This window comes from Macaca thibetana, chromosome 14, assembly GCF_024542745.1.
Source record: "Macaca thibetana thibetana isolate TM-01 chromosome 14, ASM2454274v1, whole genome shotgun sequence".
In the NCBI taxonomy this organism is placed as follows: domain Eukaryota; kingdom Metazoa; phylum Chordata; class Mammalia; order Primates; family Cercopithecidae; genus Macaca; species Macaca thibetana.
The window spans coordinates 63,442,609-63,463,678 of NC_065591.1; the positions used below are offsets into that span (position 1 = coordinate 63,442,609).

Here is a 21,070-nt window from a genome sequence, read left to right on the forward strand (position 1 = left end):
CCCTGTTTCTATTAAAAATACAAAAAAATTAGCTGGGCATGGTAGCAGGCACTGGTAATCCCTGCTACTCAGGAGGCTGAGGCAGGAGAATCACTTGAACCTGGGAGGCGGAGGTTGCAGTGAGCCAAGATCGTGCCACTGCACTCCAGCAAGACTGTCTGAAAACAAAGAAAAAAAAAAAAAATATATATATATATATATGTACACACACACAGAAAAATATATCACAGTTCTGGAGGCTGGGAAGTCTAAATTCAAAGTTCTAGCAGATTTGATGTCTGGCAAGGGCTCTGTGCTTCAAAGGGGGCTCCTTGTTGCTATGTCCTCACGTGGCAGAAGGGACACATAGCCTCCCTAAAGCCACTTTTTTTTTTTTTTGAGACGGAGTCTCGCTCTATAGCCCAGGCTGGAGTGCAGTGGCCGGATCTCAGCTCACTGCAAGCTCCGCCTCCCGGGTTCACGCCATTCTCCTGCCTCAGCCTCCCGAGTAGCTGGGACTACAGGCGCCCGCCACCTCGCCCGGCTAGTTTTTTGTATTTCTTAGTAGAGACGGGGTTTCACCGTGTTAACCAGCATGGTCTCAATCTCCCGACCTCGTGATCCGCCCGTCTCGGCCTCCCAAAGTGCTGGGATTACAGGCTTGAGCAACCGCGCCCGGCCTTAAAGCCACTTTTGTAAGGGCACTAATCCCATTCGTGAGGTCTCCACCTTCACGACCTAATCACCTCCTAAAGGTTCCCTCCACCTCTGAATACTATTGCATTGGAGATTAGATTTCAACATATGAATTTTGGGGAACACAAACATTCAAACCATAGCAGGGATAGCAGAGATGATGGAGAAAAGTGGATAAATTTAGAATATGTTTTGAAATAGAGCCTACAGGACTTGCTGGTGGATTGGATATGTAATGTAAAGGAAAGAAAATAATCAAGCTTGACTTTTATATTTTTTGGAATTTTTTTGCTTTGACTTAAATAAATGGCATCACCATGGTACCATTTAATGTTAATTAGGTACCATTTAGTGTTAATTAGGACATTTGGACATTGTTCTGGTACTCTGAAGATCTGGCTTTTTATCTTAGCTCTGCTATGCACCTGTTATCTGTGACATGTCAATAGATAATGCTGTCAGCTTTAAAATAATAATGAAGTCATTTGTTCTGCCAGCCTCATTTGTGTGTTGGGAGAATCCTGTTCACTTGTTTATTGATTGGTCACACACTGCGAATTTACCAAGGTACTGCATTAGATGTGAAAGATAACAAAGACACAGGCCTTGCTCTCAGGCTCTCATGATGTAGTACAAAAGTTAGTAAACAGATGTAATAATTGCTATAATACGAAGAAGCAGAGATTTCAGGGAGCACCAGAAATGGCAGGCAAGGGATCAGAAAAGGTATCCCTAGAAGTGATACCATAGCTGAGTGTGAAAGTGACTAGAAATTAACCAGCTAAAGAAAGAATAGAAGAGCCCTCTAGGCAGGAGGAGCAGCATGTGCAAGGTGGGAGGTGAGAAAGGGAATGGCACCTTCAGGGAACTGTATGCAGTTTAGTATTACTGGAACCTCAGAGTAGAAGGTGGGGAGTAATGATAAAGTAGGGAGACTGGAAAGGGAGGCAGATGTGATGACACATAAGGCCTTATATGCTGTGCTGAGGAGTTTGGATTTTTTATCTGTAGCTGATGATTAGCTATAGAAGAGCTTTAAGAATTTAGGTTGGCCAGGCGCAGTAGCTCATGTCTGTAATCCTAGCACTTTGGGAGGCTGAGGTGGCAGGATCACTTGAGGTCAGGAGTTCCAGACCAGCTTGGGCAACATGATGAAACCCCGTCTCTACTAAAAATACAAAAAATTAGCCAGGCATAGTGCTGTGCACCTGTAATCCCAGCCACCTGGGAGACTGAGGCAGGAGAATGACTTGAAGCTGGGAGGTGGAGGTTGCAGTGAGCCGAGATTGTGCCACTGCACTCCTGCCTGGGCAAAAGAGCGAGACTCCGTCTCAAAAAAAAAGGAACTTAGGTGAATGACATGGATCAGATGTGCATTATAGAAAGATCATTCTTGGGGCAGAAATGGAGGAGGGATTAAGGGACAGGAAAAATTTGCCTTAATCCCAGCAAGTAGGGCTTCCAGATTTATCTAATTCTAAAATGCACATAATTTCTGATGTATTATATATACTGCAGAAGAGCATATGTTAAGTCCCAAAGGAGATGGGAGCAGAGGAAGGTAAAACTGGAAAGACAGCTAGGGGTCAGGTCATGGCCTTGTGTGGTCCTGAGAGCTCACTCTCAGTGCTCCTGTGGAGGGCATTGTGTAGTCTACTAAGGAGTTCTTACTTTCACAGACAGCATTAGGACACCAGAAGATTTGAACTTGGGTGACACAGTGACTCATGAAGTACATGAGGTTGAAGAACCTGGATTAAGTTTGTAGATTGAGTAATAGGAAGGAAGGAAAAGATAGTAGATATATTTCTTATCCCACTGACCTAGGCCTTCTGATACTACCAGCCGTGAACTTTGGTTTTCCCTTCTCCCTAAAGCTTCCTTCAGTCCTAGCTGTATGCTATGTTAAGTTTGGAAAGTATTTACTGCTGGCTATTAAAGATCAAGTAGGATTATGTTAGTGTTTCTCTTATAAGGAAGAGTCACTTTTTTTTTTTTTTTTTTTGACAGGGTCTCGTTCTGTTACCCAGGCTGGAGTTCAGTGGTGTGATCATGGCTCACTGTAGTCTGAACCTCCTGGGCTCAAGTGATCCTCCTGCCTCAGCCTCCTGAGTAGCTGGGACTACAGGTGTGTGCCACTACACCTGGCTAATTTTTAAATTTTTTGTAGAGATGGAGTCTTGCTATGTTACCCAGGCAGATCTCCCAACTCCTGGCCTCAAGTGATCCTCCTGCCTCGGCCTCCCAAAGTGTTGAGATTACAGGCATGAGCCACCATGCCTGGCCAAGATTCACTTTTATTTATTTATTTTTAAGATTTTTAATTTTTTTCACATGGCCACTGTGTCAAAAGGAGTCACTTTTAAACTTAGCAGCCATTGGCTGTTTCAGATGGCTTTCCCAGTTCCTCTGGATTCTTCTGCAATATCATCCCTACTGTTTGTTCAAGAGAGAGTTACTCAGTGTCTGAGTATTTTCCAAGCATTCGCTTTGTGTCTAGTACTAAGTGTGAAGGGGATGCTGAACAAGTAAGCCATTTATCCTTGTTTCCAAAGCAGTTAATATTATTTAACATGTCTGTCATTTATTGAACACATACCGTATACCAGATTACGAGCTAGTTCTCTGAAATACAAAGAATGAGACTCAAAAGATCCTTGAACGATTTCAGATCCACTAGGATGGCTAAATGGGAAAAACTGTTTGCAAATCATATATTAATAAGATATTTGTCTGTAGAACATATAAAGAGCTTTTACAACTCATCAATAAAAAAAATAACCTAGTAAAAAATGGGCAAAAGGCCAGGTCCAGTGACTTAAACCTGTAATTCCAGCACTTTGGGAGGCTGTGGAGGGTGGATCGCTTGAACCCGGGAGTTCAAGACCAGCTTGGGCAACACAGGGAGACCCCGTCTCCCCTGAAAATAAAATATAGCCAGACATGGTGGCTCATTTCTGTAGTCCCTGCTGCTTGGGAGGCTGAGGTGGCAGTATCACTTGAGCCCAGGAGGTCGAGGCTGCAGTGAGCTATGTTTGTGCCACTGCACTCCAGCCTGGGAGTAAGACTCTGTCTTTAAAAAAAAAGAAAGAAAGAAAAATTCACACAGAAACTTATACACAAGAGTTGATAGGAACGTTACTCACAATAGCCCCAAAGTAGAAACAACCTAAATGTCCATCAACTGATGAAAGGATAAATAAAATTGTCTGGCTATACAATGGAATAGTATTTAGTAAGAAAAGGAGTGAACTCCTGATAACTGCTATAACATGGGTGATGGGTGATCCTTGAAAACTTTTTTTTTTTTTTTTGAGACAGAGTCTTCCTCTGTTGCCCAGGTTGGAGTGCAGTGGCGCGATCTCGGCTCACTGCAAGTTCTGCCTCCCAGGTTCACGCCATTCTCCTGCCTCAGCCTCCCGAGTAGCTGGGACTACAGGCGCCCGTCACCACGCCCGGCTAATTATTTGTATTTTTAGTAGAGATGGGGTTTCACCGTGTTAGCCAGGATGGTCCCGATCTCCTGACCTCATGATCTGCCCGCCTTGGCCTCCCAAAGTGTTGGGATTACAAGCGTGAGCCACCGTGCCTGGCCGAAAACATTTTGATAAGTGAAGGAAGACAGTCACAAAAGATCACACACTCAATAAATGAATTTATTTATTTTTGAGATAAGGTCTTGCTGTGTTGTCCAGGCTGGTCTGTAACTCCTGACTCACACGATTTTCCCCCTCACCCTCCACAGAGTAGCTGGGTTTACAGGCATATGCTATCACACTCAGCTGCTGCATGAATTCATTTGTATGAAAGGTCCAAAAAAGGCAAATATATAGCAGTATAAAAGAAATTAATGGTTACCAGGGTTTGGGGGTGGGAATGAGGAGTTAGTAAATGAGCATGAGGTTTTTTTTTGTTGTTCTGTGTTTTTTTGTTTGTTTGTTTTATGATGGAAATGATTTAAAATAAGATGGTTGCATCTTATTTTATTTTATTTATCATTATGTTTTTGGAGAGAGTCTCCCTCTGTTACCCAGGCTAGAGTACAGTGGTGCCGTCTCAGCTCACTGCAGCCTCTGCCTCCTGGGTACAAGTGGTTCTCCTGCTTCAGCCTCCTGAGTAGCTCGGATTACAGATGCTCGCCACCACGTCTGGCTCTTTTTTTTTTTTTTGAGACAGTCTCGCTCTGTCACCTAGGCTGGAGTGCAATTGTGTGATCTCGGCTTGCTGCAACCTCTGCTTCCCGGGTTCAAGCGATTCTCCTGCCTCAGCCTCCCTAATAGCAGGGATTACAGGCATGCGCCACCACACCTGGCTAACTTTTGTATTTTTAGTAGAGACAGGGTTTCACCATGTTGCCCAGAGTGGTCTCAACCTCCTGACCTCAGGTGACCTGCCTACCTGGCCTCCCAAAGTGTTAGGATTACAGATGTGAGCCACCGTGCCTGGCTGGTTGCATCTTATTTTAAATATACTAACAGTAATTGAATTTCTCACTTAAAATGGATGATATGGCTAAGCATGGTGGCTCACACCTGTAATCCAATCACTTTGGGAGTCTGGTGCCAGAGGATCACTTGAACCCAGAAGTTTTAGACCAGCCTGGGCAAATATATTGAGACCCCATCTCTACAGAAAATGGAAAAATTACCTTGGCATGGTGGCATGTGCCTATAGTCCTAGCTACTCAGGAGGCTGAGGCAGGAGGATCCCTTGAGCCCAGGAGGTTGAGACTGCAGTGAGCTATGATCAAGCCACTGTGCTACAACCTGAGTGACAAAGTAAAAGTAAGAACTGTCTCAAAAAAAAAAAAAAAAAATATATATATATATATATATATATATATATGGCAGTGAAAGAGTGAAGGTGAGGGGAGAATTCTAGAGAGAAAAGACGGCAGCAGCCAAAGAAAGCACTGAGGGATGAAAGAGATAGATGGTTTAGTGTGGCTGGAATATAAGCCATTTGGTGGAGAGTGGTGAAATAAGATAGCTGGGTGGGCCATATTATGAAGTCCCTTGTGTGTCCTACTAAGGAGTTTGAACTTTAACCCCAAGGCAATAGAAAGTCATTAAAGTTTCTCAAAGTAGTAGGATGATGCAGTCAGGTGTGTGTCTAATAAAGATCACTGTGTCTGCTCCTGTGTCATGAATCTGTGCTGGCAAGGTTAGAGTCTAGGAGATCATTTTGGAGGCCATTGCAATTGTTAGAGAAAGAGCAAGGGATAAAGTCTGAACTAAGGCACTATGGCAATGAAAAACTCAAGGGAGATTTTATAGATGTTTAGATATGATCAGCACATGAACTGTCCAGGCTGTAAAGGCCTGAGGAGTTTATAGGATAGTTCTGTTCTGAAGGATTCTGGAGGAAATGACACCTGGATTGGATCTTTAGAGATGGGTAAAATGTTTGGGTATATGGAAAACTGCAGTGCATATAGGAAAGAGAGAGAGAGGAGGACCAGGTAAGGAGGAAGCCAGACTGAAAAATAGGAATTTGATGGGATAGCAATTGAAGAACCAAAGAAGCAAACTTAGGTGCTCCCAAATTTGAAAAGTTTAATTTAAAAAGCTTTTTGGCCAGGTGCAGTGGCTCACGCCTGTAATGCCAGCACTTTGAGAGGCTGAGGCGGTTGGATCACTTGAGGTCAGAAGTTTGAGACCAGTCTTGTCAACATGGTGAAACCCTATCTTTACTAAAAATAAAAAAATTAGCCTGGTGTGGTGGTGTGCACTTGTAGCCCCAGCTACTTGGGAGGCTGAGGCACGAGAACCGCTTGAACCTGGAAGGTGGAGGTTGGAGTGACCCGAGATTGCGCCACTGTACCCCAGCCTGGGCAACAGAGTGAAACTGTCTCAAAAAACAAAAACAAAAACTTACCAACTCAACTGCCCTGGAGGATGTGCTTTCTGATGATGGTAGGAGGGGTGGGAGTGAAGGGCAGGCAGCAGCTGCAGCAGCCACATCTGCTGTTACAGCCAACATCTACTTTCACTCTACTGCCCAAAGTATGCCACCCTTGTCAGGCTAAGCATATCCAGTGTCTGCATGATCTCCAGCTGATTTATGACTTTGGTGGCCTGAAAGATGAGGTGTCCACTTCAACTTACTGGCCTTGAATTCTTGGCAAAGCTAAGGAGTTGGGGAAGAATGTGAATGAGAGGAGAATGGGGAGCTACAAATGTGGTAGCCTGTGAACCTTTGGACTTCACTTGTTATCTTAATCACACAGAAGACCACAGTATCTGAACCCCACCAGATAGAGACAGTCAGCCTGGTTGTGCTGAACCTACCAGGTTCATGAGCTAGCTAATCTTTTTCTCTGGGGCTTACACAGCATTTTGTGTATATGTCAAAGGTTATCCTTATCATATTATATTATGTTTAATAGTCTGTCTCTCCCTACTTCTTGGACTGTGAATACATCAAGGGCAAAGGTTGGGCTTATTCCTCTCTAATGTTTTGTGAAAGAATGAAGTCTCGGCTGGGCATGGTGGTTCATGCCTGTAATCCTAGCACTTTGGGAGGCTGGGGTGAGTGGGTCACTTGAGCCCAGGAGTTCAAGAGCAGCCTGGACAACATGTGGAGACCCCTTATCTGCAAAAAATTTAAGAATTAGTTAAGAATTAGCTGGGTGTCGTGGTGCATGCCTATAGTCCCAGCTACTCAGGAAACTGAGGCGGGAGGATTGCTTGTGCCTGGAAAGTCGACACTGCAGTGATCTATGATCGCACTACCGCACTCCAGCTTGGGCGACAGAGTGAGATCCTGTCTCAAAAAAACAAAAACAGGCCAGGCATGGTGGCTAATGCTTGTAATTCCAACACTTTGGGAGGCCCAGGCAGGCAGATCACTTGAGGTCAGGAGTTCAAGACCAGCCTGGCCAACATGGTGAAAACCCCATCTCTACTAAAACTACAAAAATTAGCTGAGTGTGGTGGTGCGTGTCTATAATCCCAGCTACTTGGGAGGCTAAGGGAGGAGAATCGCTTGAACCCAGGAGGCCAAGATCGTGCCACTGCACTCTAGCCTGGGCGACAGAGTAAGACTTCATCTTAAAACACACATACACGGCCAGGCGCGGTGGCTCACATCTGTAATCCCAGCACTTTGGGAGGCCGAGGTGGGTGGATCACGAGGTCAGGAGTTCAAGACCAGCCTGGCCAAGATGGTGAAACCCCATCTCTACTGAAAAAAAATACAAAAAATTATCGGGGCGTGGTGGCACGCACCTGTAATCCCAACTATTCTGAAGGCTGAGGCAGAGAATTACTTAAACCTGGGAGGCAGAGGTTGCAGTGAGCCAAGATTGCATCAGTGTACTCCATCCTGGGTGCAGAGCAAGACTCCGTCTCAAAAACAAAACACAGCAACACATATACACACACAAAACACAGACAAAAAACCCCAAAAACCACAAAAAAAGAATTCTCTTTTGTGTAGTTGATCAGTCTTCAATATAGAAGGATCAGCTGAGTTGTGTGAAATGCTAAGTTGCTTAGCCAAAGAGGTAGAGGATTGGGTTTCAGAGTTTAGGGTCCTTTACAGTTAGCAGATGCTTGAAGCCAGGGTGGGAGGTCATCCTCTGAGTGATGGACATTTTTGGTGTATGCATATGGTAGTCGCTTGGTAGATTTTTATTGATATAGCTGGGCATGGTGGCTCACGCCTGTAATCCCAGCACTTTGGGAGGCCGAGGTTGGTGGATCACTTATGTCAGGAGTTTGAGACTGGCCTGGCCAACAGGTTGAAACCCTGTCTCTACTAAAAATACAAAAATTAGCCAGTCGTGATAGCTTGCACCTGTAATCCCAGCTTCTGGGGAGGCTGAGGCAGGAGAATCGCTTGAACCCGGGAGGTGGAGGTTGCAGTGAGCAGAGATTGTGCCATTGCACAAGAGCAAAACTCCGTCTAAAAAAAAAAAAAAAAAAAAAAAAAATGCAGTAATGAAAGTCATCTTTTTTTTTTTTTTTTTTTTTTGAGACGAAGTCTCGCTCTGTAGCCCAGGCTGGAGTGCAGTGGCCGGATCTCAGCTCACTGCAAGCTCCGCCTCCCGGGTTCACGCCATTCTCCTGCCTCAGCCTCCCGAGTAGCTGGGACTACAGGCGCCTGCCACTTCGCCCGGCTGGTTTTTTGTATTTCTTAGTAGAGACGGGGTTTCACTGTGTTAGCCAGGATGGTCTCGATCTCCTGACCTCGTGATCCGCCCGTCTTGGCCTCCCAAAGTGCTGGGATTACAGGCTTGAGCCACCGCGCCCGGCCATAATGAAAGTCATCTAAGCCAACTCTCTCATTTTATAAATGAGGAAACTGAGGTGTAGAGAGGGGTACCCTATCCATTGACATACAGCAAGTAAAGACCTGTGCCAGGTTAGGATGTACATTGTTTTTTTCTTCACTGAGAAGGGTAGTTTGTTGCCCTGAACCAATTTTTTGGGGTGAAAAGTGGGAGTGAGATACAACCCAGGCCCCTGCAGACAGTAGTCCTCTGTAGTCCCAGCTGCATCGGAGGCTGGGGTGGGAGAATTGCTTGAGCCCAGGGATCTGAGGCTCTAGTGTACAATGATCATGCCTGTGAATAGCCACTTTACTCCAGGCTGGGCACCATAGTAAGACCCTGTCTCTTTTTAAAAAAAAAAAAAAAAAAAAAAAAAAAAACATGGATAAAGGCTATGAATAGACTTTTTCTCCAAAGAAGATACACAAATGGCCAAAGAGCACATGAAAATAAGTTCAACATCATTTAGCTATCAGGGAAATGGAAAATCAAAACCACATTGAGATACCATTTCATACTCCCTGGATGCTTTAATCAGAAAGAGATTATAAGTACTGGGAAGGATATGGAGAAATTGGAACCCTCACACACTGCTGGTGGGACTATAAAATGGTACAGCTGCTGTAGAAAACAGTTTGCTAGTTGCTTAAAAGGTTAAGCAGAGACTTACCATATAATCCAGCAATTCTACTTCTAGGTATACACTCAAGAGAAATGCAAACATATATTCACACAGAAATTTAAAGATGGATGTTCATAGTAGCATTATTTATAATAGCAAAAAAGTAGAAACGATGCCAACATTCATCAGCTGATGAATGGATAAATAATGTGATGTTTATACAATGGAATATTCTGTGGCAATACAAAGGAATGAACTACAGTACATGCTACAAAGTGGATGAACCTTGAAAGAATTATGCAAAGTGAAAAGAAGCCAGTCACAAAACACCATATGTTTATGATCCCATTTATATGAATTGTCTAGGCAATTCATATAAATTCAATTAAATAGGCAAATCTATAGATAGAGACAGAAAGTAAATTAGTGGTTGCCTTGGGCTGCAGGGAGAAGGGAGTGACTGCTAACTGGCTCATGATTTTATTTTGAGGTGACAAAAATGTTCTCAACTTAGATAGTGGTGATAGTGGCACAACTTTGTGAATATACTAAAAATCTCTGAATGGTATACTGAATTTTAAAAAATTTTAAATTGACAATTCATATATTTGTGTAAGTTTGTGGAATACAGAGTAGTGATGTTATAATTTATAAATACATGGCCAGGCTCGGTGGCTCACGCCTGTAATCCCAGCACTTTGGGAGGCTGAGGTGGGCAGATCACTTGAGGTCAGAAGTTTAAGACCAGCCTGGCCAACATGGTGAAACCCTGTCTCTACTAAAAATACAAAAATTAGCTGGGTGTGGTGGCATATACCTGTAATCCCAGCTACTCAGGAGGCTGAGGCGAGAGAATCACTTGAGCCTGGAAGGCAGAGGTTGCAGTAAGCTGAGATTGCGCCGCTGCACTCTAGCTGGGTCAATAGAGCGAGACTCTTGTCTCGGAAAAAAAAAAAAAAAAAAAAAAATTATAAATACAATGTGGAATAATTAAATAAAGCTAGTAACATATCGATCATCTCAAATACTTAACATTTTTTGTGGTGACTACACTTAAAAATTAACTCTCAGCAATTTTGAAATGTACAATATTCTGTTATGAACAGTATTACCCATGCTGTACAATAGAACTCAAAGAAAAAAAATATTCCTCTTGTCTGAGATTTTGTACAGAATAGTACATTTTATTTATTTTTTTAGAGATAGGGTCTTGCGCTGTCACCCAGACTGGAGTGCATTGCTGTGATCAGGGCTCACTGCAGCCTCAAACTCCTGGGCTTAAGCAATCCTCCTGCCTTAGCCTCCCAAGTAGCTGGGACTACAGGCACATGCCACCACGCCTGGCTAATTTATTTATTTATTTTTTGTGGAGATGGGTTCTCGCTGTGTTGCCCGGGCTGGTCTCAAATTCCTGGCCTCAAGAGATCCTCTGCCTCAGACTCCCAAAGTGCTGGGATTACAGGCATAAGCCACCATGCCCAACCTCAGAGTAGCACACTTTAAATGGATGAATTTTATGGTATGTGAGTTAGATCTCTGTAAATTTGTTAAATATTAAGAGTCAAGTGTACAGGTGCATATGGCTGTAGATGCAATTTTTGAATGTGAGTGCTGGGATGTAGTAGCAGTGCTTCTCAAACTTTAATGTACATATGAATTACTTCAGTATTTTATTAAAATTCAGATTCTGACTCAGGAGGTCTGAGATGGAGTCTGCGATTTTCTGTTTCTTAACAAGCTCTCAGGATACTCTTGGTGCTAGGCTGTAGACCACACTTAGCAAGGCAGTAGAAGATGTTTCTTCAATAAATGTGGTCCGTCTAAAGAGCCTTCTAGAGACCAGAAGGATTTGGCCAGAGTTTTGCAGTAAGGCAGAATGTGGTTTGGTTAAAGAAAGGACCTTAAGGAACAAAATGAGCAGCCTGCCTACAGATGCAGAGATCATAGAGTTTATGATATTTTGGGGGGACAGGAGACCTGTTTGTGGGCATACATTAGTGAATCGCTGAGTCTTTTTCACCTAAAAAAAATGTAGCAGTCAACTTCTCATCATTTTCCATCTTTGCAAAATTTTCTCTTGCTCTCTGCCTAGCATTTATTTTCGGTTTAACGTCTTTCAAATCTGGGCATGACCGGGGACCTTGTGAGATCCTAGTTGGGAGTGATTGGCTAGCATTAAGAAGCTGTAGGTCTTAGGAGTTAGATAAGGGCTCATGAATCAGTAAGTACCCTTACCTTGAGAGCCTTACCTAATTAGCCACCTGAGCTTTGGACAAGGTGCCTTCAGACTGGGTTAGTGCTTGGTCCCAAATGAATAAACTCCTTAATGAGAGAGCAAGTAAAGATGTCTTTCCAGATGGTACAGGTTAATTATAGCCATAGTTTATACCTTCCCTTATTTTTTTTACTTGAGCCAGAAGACTGGTTTGGATGTAACTTAAATAACCTTTTTTGGTCAGGAGGCAAATATTAAAGCCAGATCATGTCTTACTCTTAACATTTATAGTACTCCATGAAGTGCTAATGATCCTCTAAGCCTCAAGTCTAGTCTCAGCCTTAGGGCTTGCCCTTCTGAGCTGCTTTCCCTGAGGCTCTGACAGCATTGCTGTCCTCTGCTTCACCAACATTCAATTATCTCTATCCTCTTCTAGTAGTTTTAAAATATGTCCACTTTCCCAGGAGGAAAGGCAGTGAAATCACTTGATCACCTTAAATAACTTTATTCACAGCTCTATAATGAAGTCAGAAGTCTTATTTCTCTATTTTCTAGATGGAGAAACTAAGCCATAGATAGTAGCATGCTTGGTCCATTATGTCAAAGAGAGGCACCTTCATGCCTGGCCCAGTATTCCAGATTTTCCTAGTTTCCCCCTCATTGGATTTGCTTCCTTGAACAGGTAGTTGCTTTGTTTTGTTACATAGTTTTTAACATGATTTCCCTAGTGTCAGATGAATACTCCTTTCCCAGATGCTTGTAAGTTGTTTTTCAAGTGTTTGTTTACTCTATACAATTTAAGCATCTGCAGGTGAGGTGCTGGTTTGTCAGCATACTTGCTTCCCTTAATAAAGAGAATTTTCTTCAATTCCACAAGTACTCATTGAGTGCTTAATATATGCTCAGCTCTGTGCTATTCTCCTTGAAAGACATAAATCAGTATAAAGTGTGTTTTGGCTCTGAGGGAACTAATAGGTTCATGGGATGGAAGCAAATAAACATATACAGGGCCAGGACGAGGGTGAGGGAAACAAGGTGCTGGGGTATAAACTTTAGAGAGCCATTCATTCTTAAGGTCATGCAAGTGCAGGATGGGTACCTGAGAGTGTGTGCTTCCTTAAATTTTGAGCCTCAGGTCTCTTGCTTGCCCTATCCTGGTGCTAGAGACAAGCAGTTAGACCACTTAGAAAGGATGTCTAAGACAACATGAGACTGAATGACTAACATAGAACAGTACTTCTCAAATTTAATGTACATATTGATCACCTGGAGTTCTTATTAAAAGACAGATTGTGATTCAGTGGGTCTGGAGTGGTACCTGAGATGTTATGTTTCTATCAAGCACCCAGATGATACTGGTACTGCCAGTCCATGGGCCACACTTTGAGTAAAAAAGAGAAATATCCATGCTGGAGAAAGGCGGAGGACCAAATTCCCTAGGCTAGGGAATCAGGAAAGTTGCAGTTGGAGCTGGGTTCTTAAAGGATAACTAGGATGTGGATAACCAACAACAACAACAACAATGAAAAATAGGGAAGGGCATTATAAGCAGTGGGAAGGGTATGCAAAGGCCCAGAGACAGAAATGGGTCCCACATGTCTTGGGACAATGAATAGACAGGCTTGGTAAGATGCAGGTCCAAGTTGGAGAAGAAGAAGAAAAGAGTTTTGACATGTAGCTTGAAACCTGTGCGTGGATTGTTATTTAGAAGTGTGATTCACAATTGCCTGCTCAGGTACCTCCTATGTGTCCTCTCATAGTATCTGACCTCTATTCTTCTGGGAGATGAAGACCTGAGTCAGGGCACCTGAATAAATTCTGCGAGGCAGTGTGGATAGGAAAAGGAAGGAGGGATGTTGACTTCATTACCCAGATTGGTTAGGCAAAGTCCTGGTAAATTTATTTTTTGACTAAGGTGGGAGATGTAGAAGCTGGAAAGCCTGCCTTCAATAGTGTGATGGGCATTTCCAGTACACATACATAAAGGATGCCTGGTAAATATGTGCTTATTTGACTCAGTAGTAGAATGGAGTTCTACCTGTGTTATTATTTCAAATGTTCAACTTACGGTACTTTTCTGAAGTTATCAGAACAGTGGGTAAGAGGACCTTGAACATCTTAAGTACTAAAGGAATGGTTGTTGATTGATTTGAGTATTTCTAAGGCCTTGTCTCTCTTCTGTAGACCAGATCAAAGAACATTTTCAGCTCAATTCAGTATAAGAAGGCATTGAGTGACTTATGTACTGAGTACTTGGGTATGCTTGTGTATGACTGCAAGGAGGTAGAAGACTTGAGCCCTAAACTCAAAGAATATAGTATTACTCTAGAGCGGTGGTTTTCAACTAGGGGGATGCTATGGTGATGTACAGGACACCTTCCTCAACAGAGAATGAACCACCCCAAAATATCAGTAGTGCCACGGTTGAAAAACAAACTCTGAAAAGATAAGACTACCAAATAGAACCAGAACTTTGAGGTTGGATGGCTAGTGATATTATTAGTTGATAGCAGCAGGGCAAGAACTAAGTTCAGTTTGCCCGGGTCCAGTGTAGCCTAGTGGCTACCATAGGGCCATTTAGAGTCATAGGGTGTTATATTTAACTCTGTCTCCCACTAATCCTGATTGATACTTTTTGCTCTAGCTGCACTCAATTGCTTGTGTACTATGCAATTTTATTCCTTCCTGTCTATGTTAGCCCTTTTGCCTAGAACATATTTCTCTTATTTCTTCTGGATAATCCACATCTCCTCCATAAAGCCTTCCCTAGTCTAAAACACCCCAGTTTGGGTTAAAAGATTAAAAGGCAAGGCACCTCTTTATTCTATAGCTAGTCTTTATTATGTAATAGATAAGTTTTCTGTTTATGTCTCTCTTTCTCACTAGGCTGTGAGCATCTTTGGAGTTAGGGATTCTTGTCTTCTTCTGCCCTTATTGCCTAGCACAGACGTGCAACACATTCAGTCATAGACATGAGCCAAACTAGGTGGTTAAAGAAGGGAGAGATCAGTGTGAAATAGAATGGTTGGTAAGGCTTCATAGAGATACTAAGACTTGAAGCTTCTCTAATTCCTTGAAGATACTGATAAATGTGTGAGCACCTTATATTGGCAGGCACAGTTTTAAGACAGTAACGGATTTTTCTGGTGGTGTCTTTCCACAGGTTGATATGTCAGATCTCTCTCCAGAGGAGCAATGGAGGTAAGTGTGGCGGTTCGGGCCTTGCAGTCTAGGAAGTGCAGGTTAACCCAGCTAATTGAGTGATACGTCTACCCATTTTGCTTTTCTGTCAGTAGGAGGCAGTGGCTCATGACCTGTAGGACTGGACTTTTGGGATCTCTCTAAGTACCTGGGTTGCTCTCTTAGTCTTGAATGTGTAAGTAGATGATTGGACCAAATCATCTATCTGGGTTTCAATACCATTTCTACAATTTACTAGCTATGTGATTTTTGAGCAAGTTACTTTACTTCTCACAACCTTACTTTGCCCCATTTGTAAAATGAGGATCATAACAATATCTATACCTCATAGAGTTGTGAGGATTAATATATGTGAAATTCTTAGAAGAGTGCCTGGCATGTGGTAAGCTTCCAGTAAGTGTTAACTGCTTCGAAGATGATTATCATTAACATCATCATCATTATCCATGATACAGGATGGGGAGCTCTGGTTAAGAAAATGGGAGATGTATCTTCTGTTCTCAACTCTGCAACTAACTTGTTTTGTAAATAGAATGAGTCAACATATATCTTATAATGATTTCTCATCAGTAAAAGGGTTTCAGAGTGCCTGCCACGTGAACTTCACAAGGTGACTAACCAGTGAGGTGATATCAACCGTAGAATGTAATAGAAAAAACCTATTGATTTTATTTAGATTTAACATAGAATGGCAAAAATACCTGTTCACATGACAAACCCAGTGTGATTTTAGGTGATTTTAAGCTCAGTATGCACCAGTTGTGTACCTCAGCTACCAAAATATTCTGAATAATTTAGAAGATGTTTGTAGAAATATGCTATCTGCTGTAAGAGAGGTGGCAGTGCCACTGTGGTCTGCTCTGCTGAGGTCAAAACTATTTTGTTCTAAGCATGGCATGTTATTAAAAAGATCTTTAACTGGATCATGTGTAGAAGACAACCCGGATTAACAGTCTTCATATCATGTGATAGGAATAGTGATTAAAAGATCTAGAACTGTTAGCCTCAAAGGGCACAGGAAAATAGTGGTAGGATAAGGATAGTTTTGTTTTGTTTAAATAACATCATGATAAATCTTTGAAGGGGTAGCATTGGGAAAGAAGAGCCCATATGCCCTTTGTTGTTATGGAGTATGGGATTAGGTCTAATGGACTGAAGCTATAAGAAGATAGATTTTTTTTTGTCTCATTGTCAGAAATGTCTTTAATACTCAAGGTATATTGAGAGGTAATGAGCTTTCTGTCCCTAAAGCATTGGGATTTTATTCATTTATAAGCAAATATTAGTACCTGCCCAGGTGTGGTAGCTCCCACCTGTAATCCCAGCACTTTGGGAGGCCAAGGTAGAAGGATCCCTTGAACCCAGCAGTTCGAGGCTGCAGTTCGTCCAGCCTGGATGACAGAGCGAGACTCTCTCTCAAAAAAAAAGAATATATATATATGTACCTACAATGTGCCAGACACTGCTGGTTCTAAAATAGATTACCTTAAAAGGCATGTGTTCCCAGCCAGTGGAAGTATTCAAGCAAAGATTGCAAAAATGATTTTTGCATTGGGTGGGGACTTGAACTGGATGACTTCTCTGGTCTTTTCTAGATCATTCTTTGACTTCATTTTGTGCATATCCTTTCACGTATATGTTGTCTGAGAACAAGAAACTTATCTCTTGCTATCTTTATAACTCCTCATAGCCCTTAGGTGTTTTTAAGTGTACTCTAACCTCTTAGCCTACTCTCACAGCAACTCTTGAGGCAGGCAGAAAAAATATGGACTCCTTTTGACAGATGAAGAAATTGTGATGTACAGATATGAGGTTAATTGGCCATGGCCATATAGGTGGGTGTGAATCTAAGTTTCCAACTCCGAATCCTATTATCTTTCTGTCAGATTCTCCCACCCAGGGTAAAGTTTTATATCAGATGAACCCTTAGGTGCTGAGGCTTACCGACTGGCTTTTTTTTTCCCACTCTGCCCACCAAGTTTTCCCCCCTTACATTTTGTTACGAAAAACTTTAAATACGTAGAAAAGTTGAAAGACTTGTACAGTGAACACCTTTATACTTAACTACCTGGGTTCTACACTTAACTTTTTGTTATATTTGCTTTATTGTTTATCTATAATTCATCCTTCCAGGTTATTTTTGCTGTTAATGTTTCACTGCCCATGGAACTTCCATGAAGATACCATTTATGTTGTCGTTTTCCTCCCTCCTAAATATCCTGGTGTAATGGGAATTGTATAAAAGCTTATGACTCCAGTTACATTTGTATTTGATTTTATTATTTATTTAAATTTTCCCACACTATCTGATGTATTTGATTTTCTCTCTAATTCTTCTCTTCTATTCCTTTTTTTTTTTTTTTTTTTTGAGACGGAGTCTCATTCTGTCGCCTAGGGTGGAGTGCAGTGTTGCAATCTCGGCTGACTGCAACCTCCACCTCCCAGGTTCAAGCAATTCTCTTGCCTCAGCCTCCTGAGTAGCTGGGATCACAGGCATGCACCACCACACCCGGCTAATTTTTGTATTTTTGGTAGAGACGGGGTTTTGCCATGTTGGCCAGGATCATCGCGAACTCCTGACCTCAAGTGATCCTCCGGCCTCAGCCTCTCAAAGTGCTGGGATTACAGGTGTGAGCCACCGCACCCGGCCTCTAATTCCTTCCTCATCCCTCTCCTTTGGATGACTATGACCCAGAGTGGTAGTAGTGACTGTTCTTAGAGCAAGTTTTTAGCCAGTGTTGGCCGAGGGAATCACTTGCTGCCAGTCTTTTAAGACCAGAGAATGCCAGCTTTAGATTAATAAAATGTTTCCAGCTGTACTCTCCAATTACTAAACTTCCTTGAACCTTTGAGGAGGCTGTTTACCTGTGGATACTGATGGTAAAGTCACTGTTGGATTAGTATAAAGGTGAAGCAGTCCAGATTTTTTAGGCTTTAACTAGTCTTAAGGATTTCTGACCCTGACAGAGAGGATAGAATGAATAAAGCAAGACTTTAATCCTGGAATCAGCATACCTTTGCAGTGTTACTCCTTTACTGCTGTCATAAATATCAGTGACTGAGAGTATGAGACTTTATGGCTATAACCTCTTTGGGTTACTTTCTCGTTCCAGTGTCAGGTTGAAATAGGCTTGAAATAGGCAATGATGCGGGTTTCTCCTGGGACTTCCTTCATGTTATGGGAAAGATGTCAGCTGTTTCTGCCATGGGGGCAGGCAGCAGACCACTTAGCTCTAATTCCAATATCTAGGCTTGGTTGCTGGGGTCCGTAGAGCCTGTATTTTATCTCCACATGCCTGTCTGTTAGGGTGTGTGTCCTAGCCCCTAATTTGTGTGGTACCCTGTGGCTATGAAGCAGGGAATAGTGTTCTGAGCTTTGTACTGGTGGGATATCCCTGGAAAGCACTGTCCCTTTATCACTACGGCATCCCTGACTTGATTCACCCCATGTGTTTGGCTTTCAGGGTCGAGCATGCACGCATGCATGCCAAGCACCGTGGCCACGAAGCTATGCATGCTGAAATGGTCCTCATCCTCATCGCTACCTTGGTGGTGGCCCAGCTGCTCCTGGTGCAGTGGAAACAGAGGCACCCACGCTCCTACAATGTAAGCCACTTTCCTTCTTACTTCTTTGTCAGTCATCAAGAGACCCTTCCTAAGTATTCTAGGGCCCAGCCTAACCCAGGCCACATGGAGGTAGAGAAAGACAATAACAATGAACTTTATGTATGAATGATGAATAGTGTATTGGGGAGTGTGTGTGTCTAAGGGTCAGGTGATTCAGAGGGTGAAAAGGATAGAACATAAGACTACGTTCATAGGCAGAAAAGACAGGTCTTCCCTTCGAAACATTGTGGGACAGATTCATGAAGGAGATAATCATCAGAAACTATTCAATTGGAGAGAGCAAAGATCACTTGACTGGGAAAACTAAGCCTCTCATGAATCTTACAGGATCTAGATTACACTAATCTAAATTTTTTTTAAAAAGGGCCTGGTGTGATGGCTCATGTTTGTAATCCTAGTACTTTGGGAGACTGAGGTGAGCAGATGGCTTCAGCTCAGGAGTTCAAGACTAGCCTGGGCAACATGCCAAAACCCTGTATCTACAAAAAATACAGAAATTAGCCGAGCGTGGTGGCCTGCGCCTGTGGTCTCAGCTACTGGGGAAGCTGAGAGGTGGCAAGATTCCTTGAGCCTGGGAGGTCAAGGCTGCAGTGAGTTGTGATCGTGCCATTGCACTTCAGCCTGGGAGACAGAGCAAGACCTTGTCCCAAAAAAAAAAAAGAGAGAAAAAGAAAAAACAGTAATGGATGAAATGGGGGTGGGGGGAATGACATACAGAAAACAAATAGCAAAATGACAGAAGTTAATTCTTCCTTATCAGTAATCACTTTAAATATAAATGGATTAAATTCTTCCATTAGAAGACAGAGATTGGCAGATTGGTTTTAAAAATCCCCTCATTTATCGATATGCTGTCTATAGTAAATTCACTTTAGGTGGAAAGACACAAGCCAGGAGTGGTGGCACACACCTATAATCTCACCTATTGGGGAGGCTGAGGTGGGAGAATTGCTTGAGCCAGGGGGTGCAGTAAACTCATAAATGAGTGAAAGCGCCCTTGGCATTTCTGGGCTTATATGTAGAAATATTTTAAATTATATAATTTTGGCTAATCTGCAAATATTTTTACAACCTATTCTGAAGAAAGTGAGTATGCATATATGCACTGCAGTAATTTTCAATAAGAACTTTTTCCTTAAGTGTGGGATCCTTTCTTTAAACATTATCTTAAGGAAAAACTCAATCTGGAAAACAGTTAAGAGGCTGCTCTGCTTGCTATGAGGGTTGAGTAACCCTAACACACCTGCTTCCCCCTCTGAAATCTCTAGGACTCATCATAGCACTGTTAGAAAACCATTGATGTGTTATTCACTAGTTAATTCTTAACAGGAAACGTGTCTGTGACTTAATGAGGCCTGTTGTACTGGGAATGTGCAGTTTTCTCATTACTGCCACATCCTGTAAACATAATGCTAAATTTTATTGGTGAGAGGATATGCTAACATGATAGCACATCTTATACTGAGAAACTTAAACTCATATCTTTAGAAAATAAGAAAAGAAATCTACCTAGGAGTGGAATTGCTGAGTCATGTGATAACTCTGTGTTTAATGTTTTGAGGAACTGCTGAACTGTTTTCCACAGAAGCTGTACAATTTTCCATTCTAACCTAAAGTGGATTGGGTTTTTCATTCCTCCACATTCTCATCAAGACTTCTTTCACTCCATTTTTTAAAAAAAATGTTATTTATTATAGCTACTTTAGTGGATGTGGATGTCATTGTGGTGTTGATTTGTATTTCCCTAATGACTAATGATGTTGGGCATCTTTTCATATGCTTATTGGTCATTTGTGTATTTTCCTTAGAGAAATGTTCGTTTAAGTCTTTGCCCAATTTTTGGTTGAATTTTTTGTCTTTTTGTTGGGTTGTTAGAGTATTTTATATAATCTGGATAATAGACCATTATCAGATATATGATTTTCAAATATTTCCTCACATTTTATCGGTTGTCTTGTCACTTTACTGGTAGTGTCCTTTGATGCATAAACAGTTTTAAATTTTGATGAAGTCCAGTATATCTATTTTTTTCTTTTATTGCTTGTGCTTTTAGTGTCATATCTGAGAATCCATTGCCAAATCCAAGGTCGTAGAGATTTACCCCTATGTTTTCTTTGAAGAGTTTTATAGTCTTGGCCAGGTGCGGTGGCTCACGCCTGTAATTCCAGCACTTTGGGATGCCGAGGTGGGCGGATCACAAGGTCAGGAGTTTGAGACCAGCCTGGCCAACATGGTGAAACCCCGTCTCTAATAAAAATACAAAAATAGCTGGGCATGGTGGCACATGCCTCTAATCCCAGCTACTCGGAAGGCTGAGGCTTGAACCAGGGAGTCAGAGGTTGCAGTGAGCCAAGATCACACTACTGCACTCTAGCCTGATGACAGAGCAAGACTCTTTCACCTCCCGGACTGCAAAAAAAAAAAAAGAGTTTTATAGTCTTAGCTCTTACGTTTG

The 21,070-nt window shown here is 42.3% G+C and overlaps 1 protein-coding gene across 3 annotated transcripts in view; it reads left to right on the forward strand.

The window, feature by feature from the left end:
- Positions 1 to 21,070, forward strand: part of RNF121 (ring finger protein 121) — a 231,211-nt gene that overhangs the window by 176,235 nt on the left and 33,906 nt on the right. For 2 of the 3 annotated variants that reach the window (XM_050756319.1, XM_050756318.1), the window contains exons 2-3: positions 14,951 to 14,988; positions 18,453 to 18,594. In XM_050756319.1, coding sequence (XP_050612276.1) covers positions 14,957 to 14,988; positions 18,453 to 18,594 — 174 coding nt within the window. In that variant the 5' untranslated portion in view covers positions 14,951 to 14,956. The remainder of the gene's footprint in view (positions 1 to 14,950; positions 14,989 to 18,452; positions 18,595 to 21,070) is intronic. The other variant, XM_050756320.1, reaches the window with a different exon arrangement.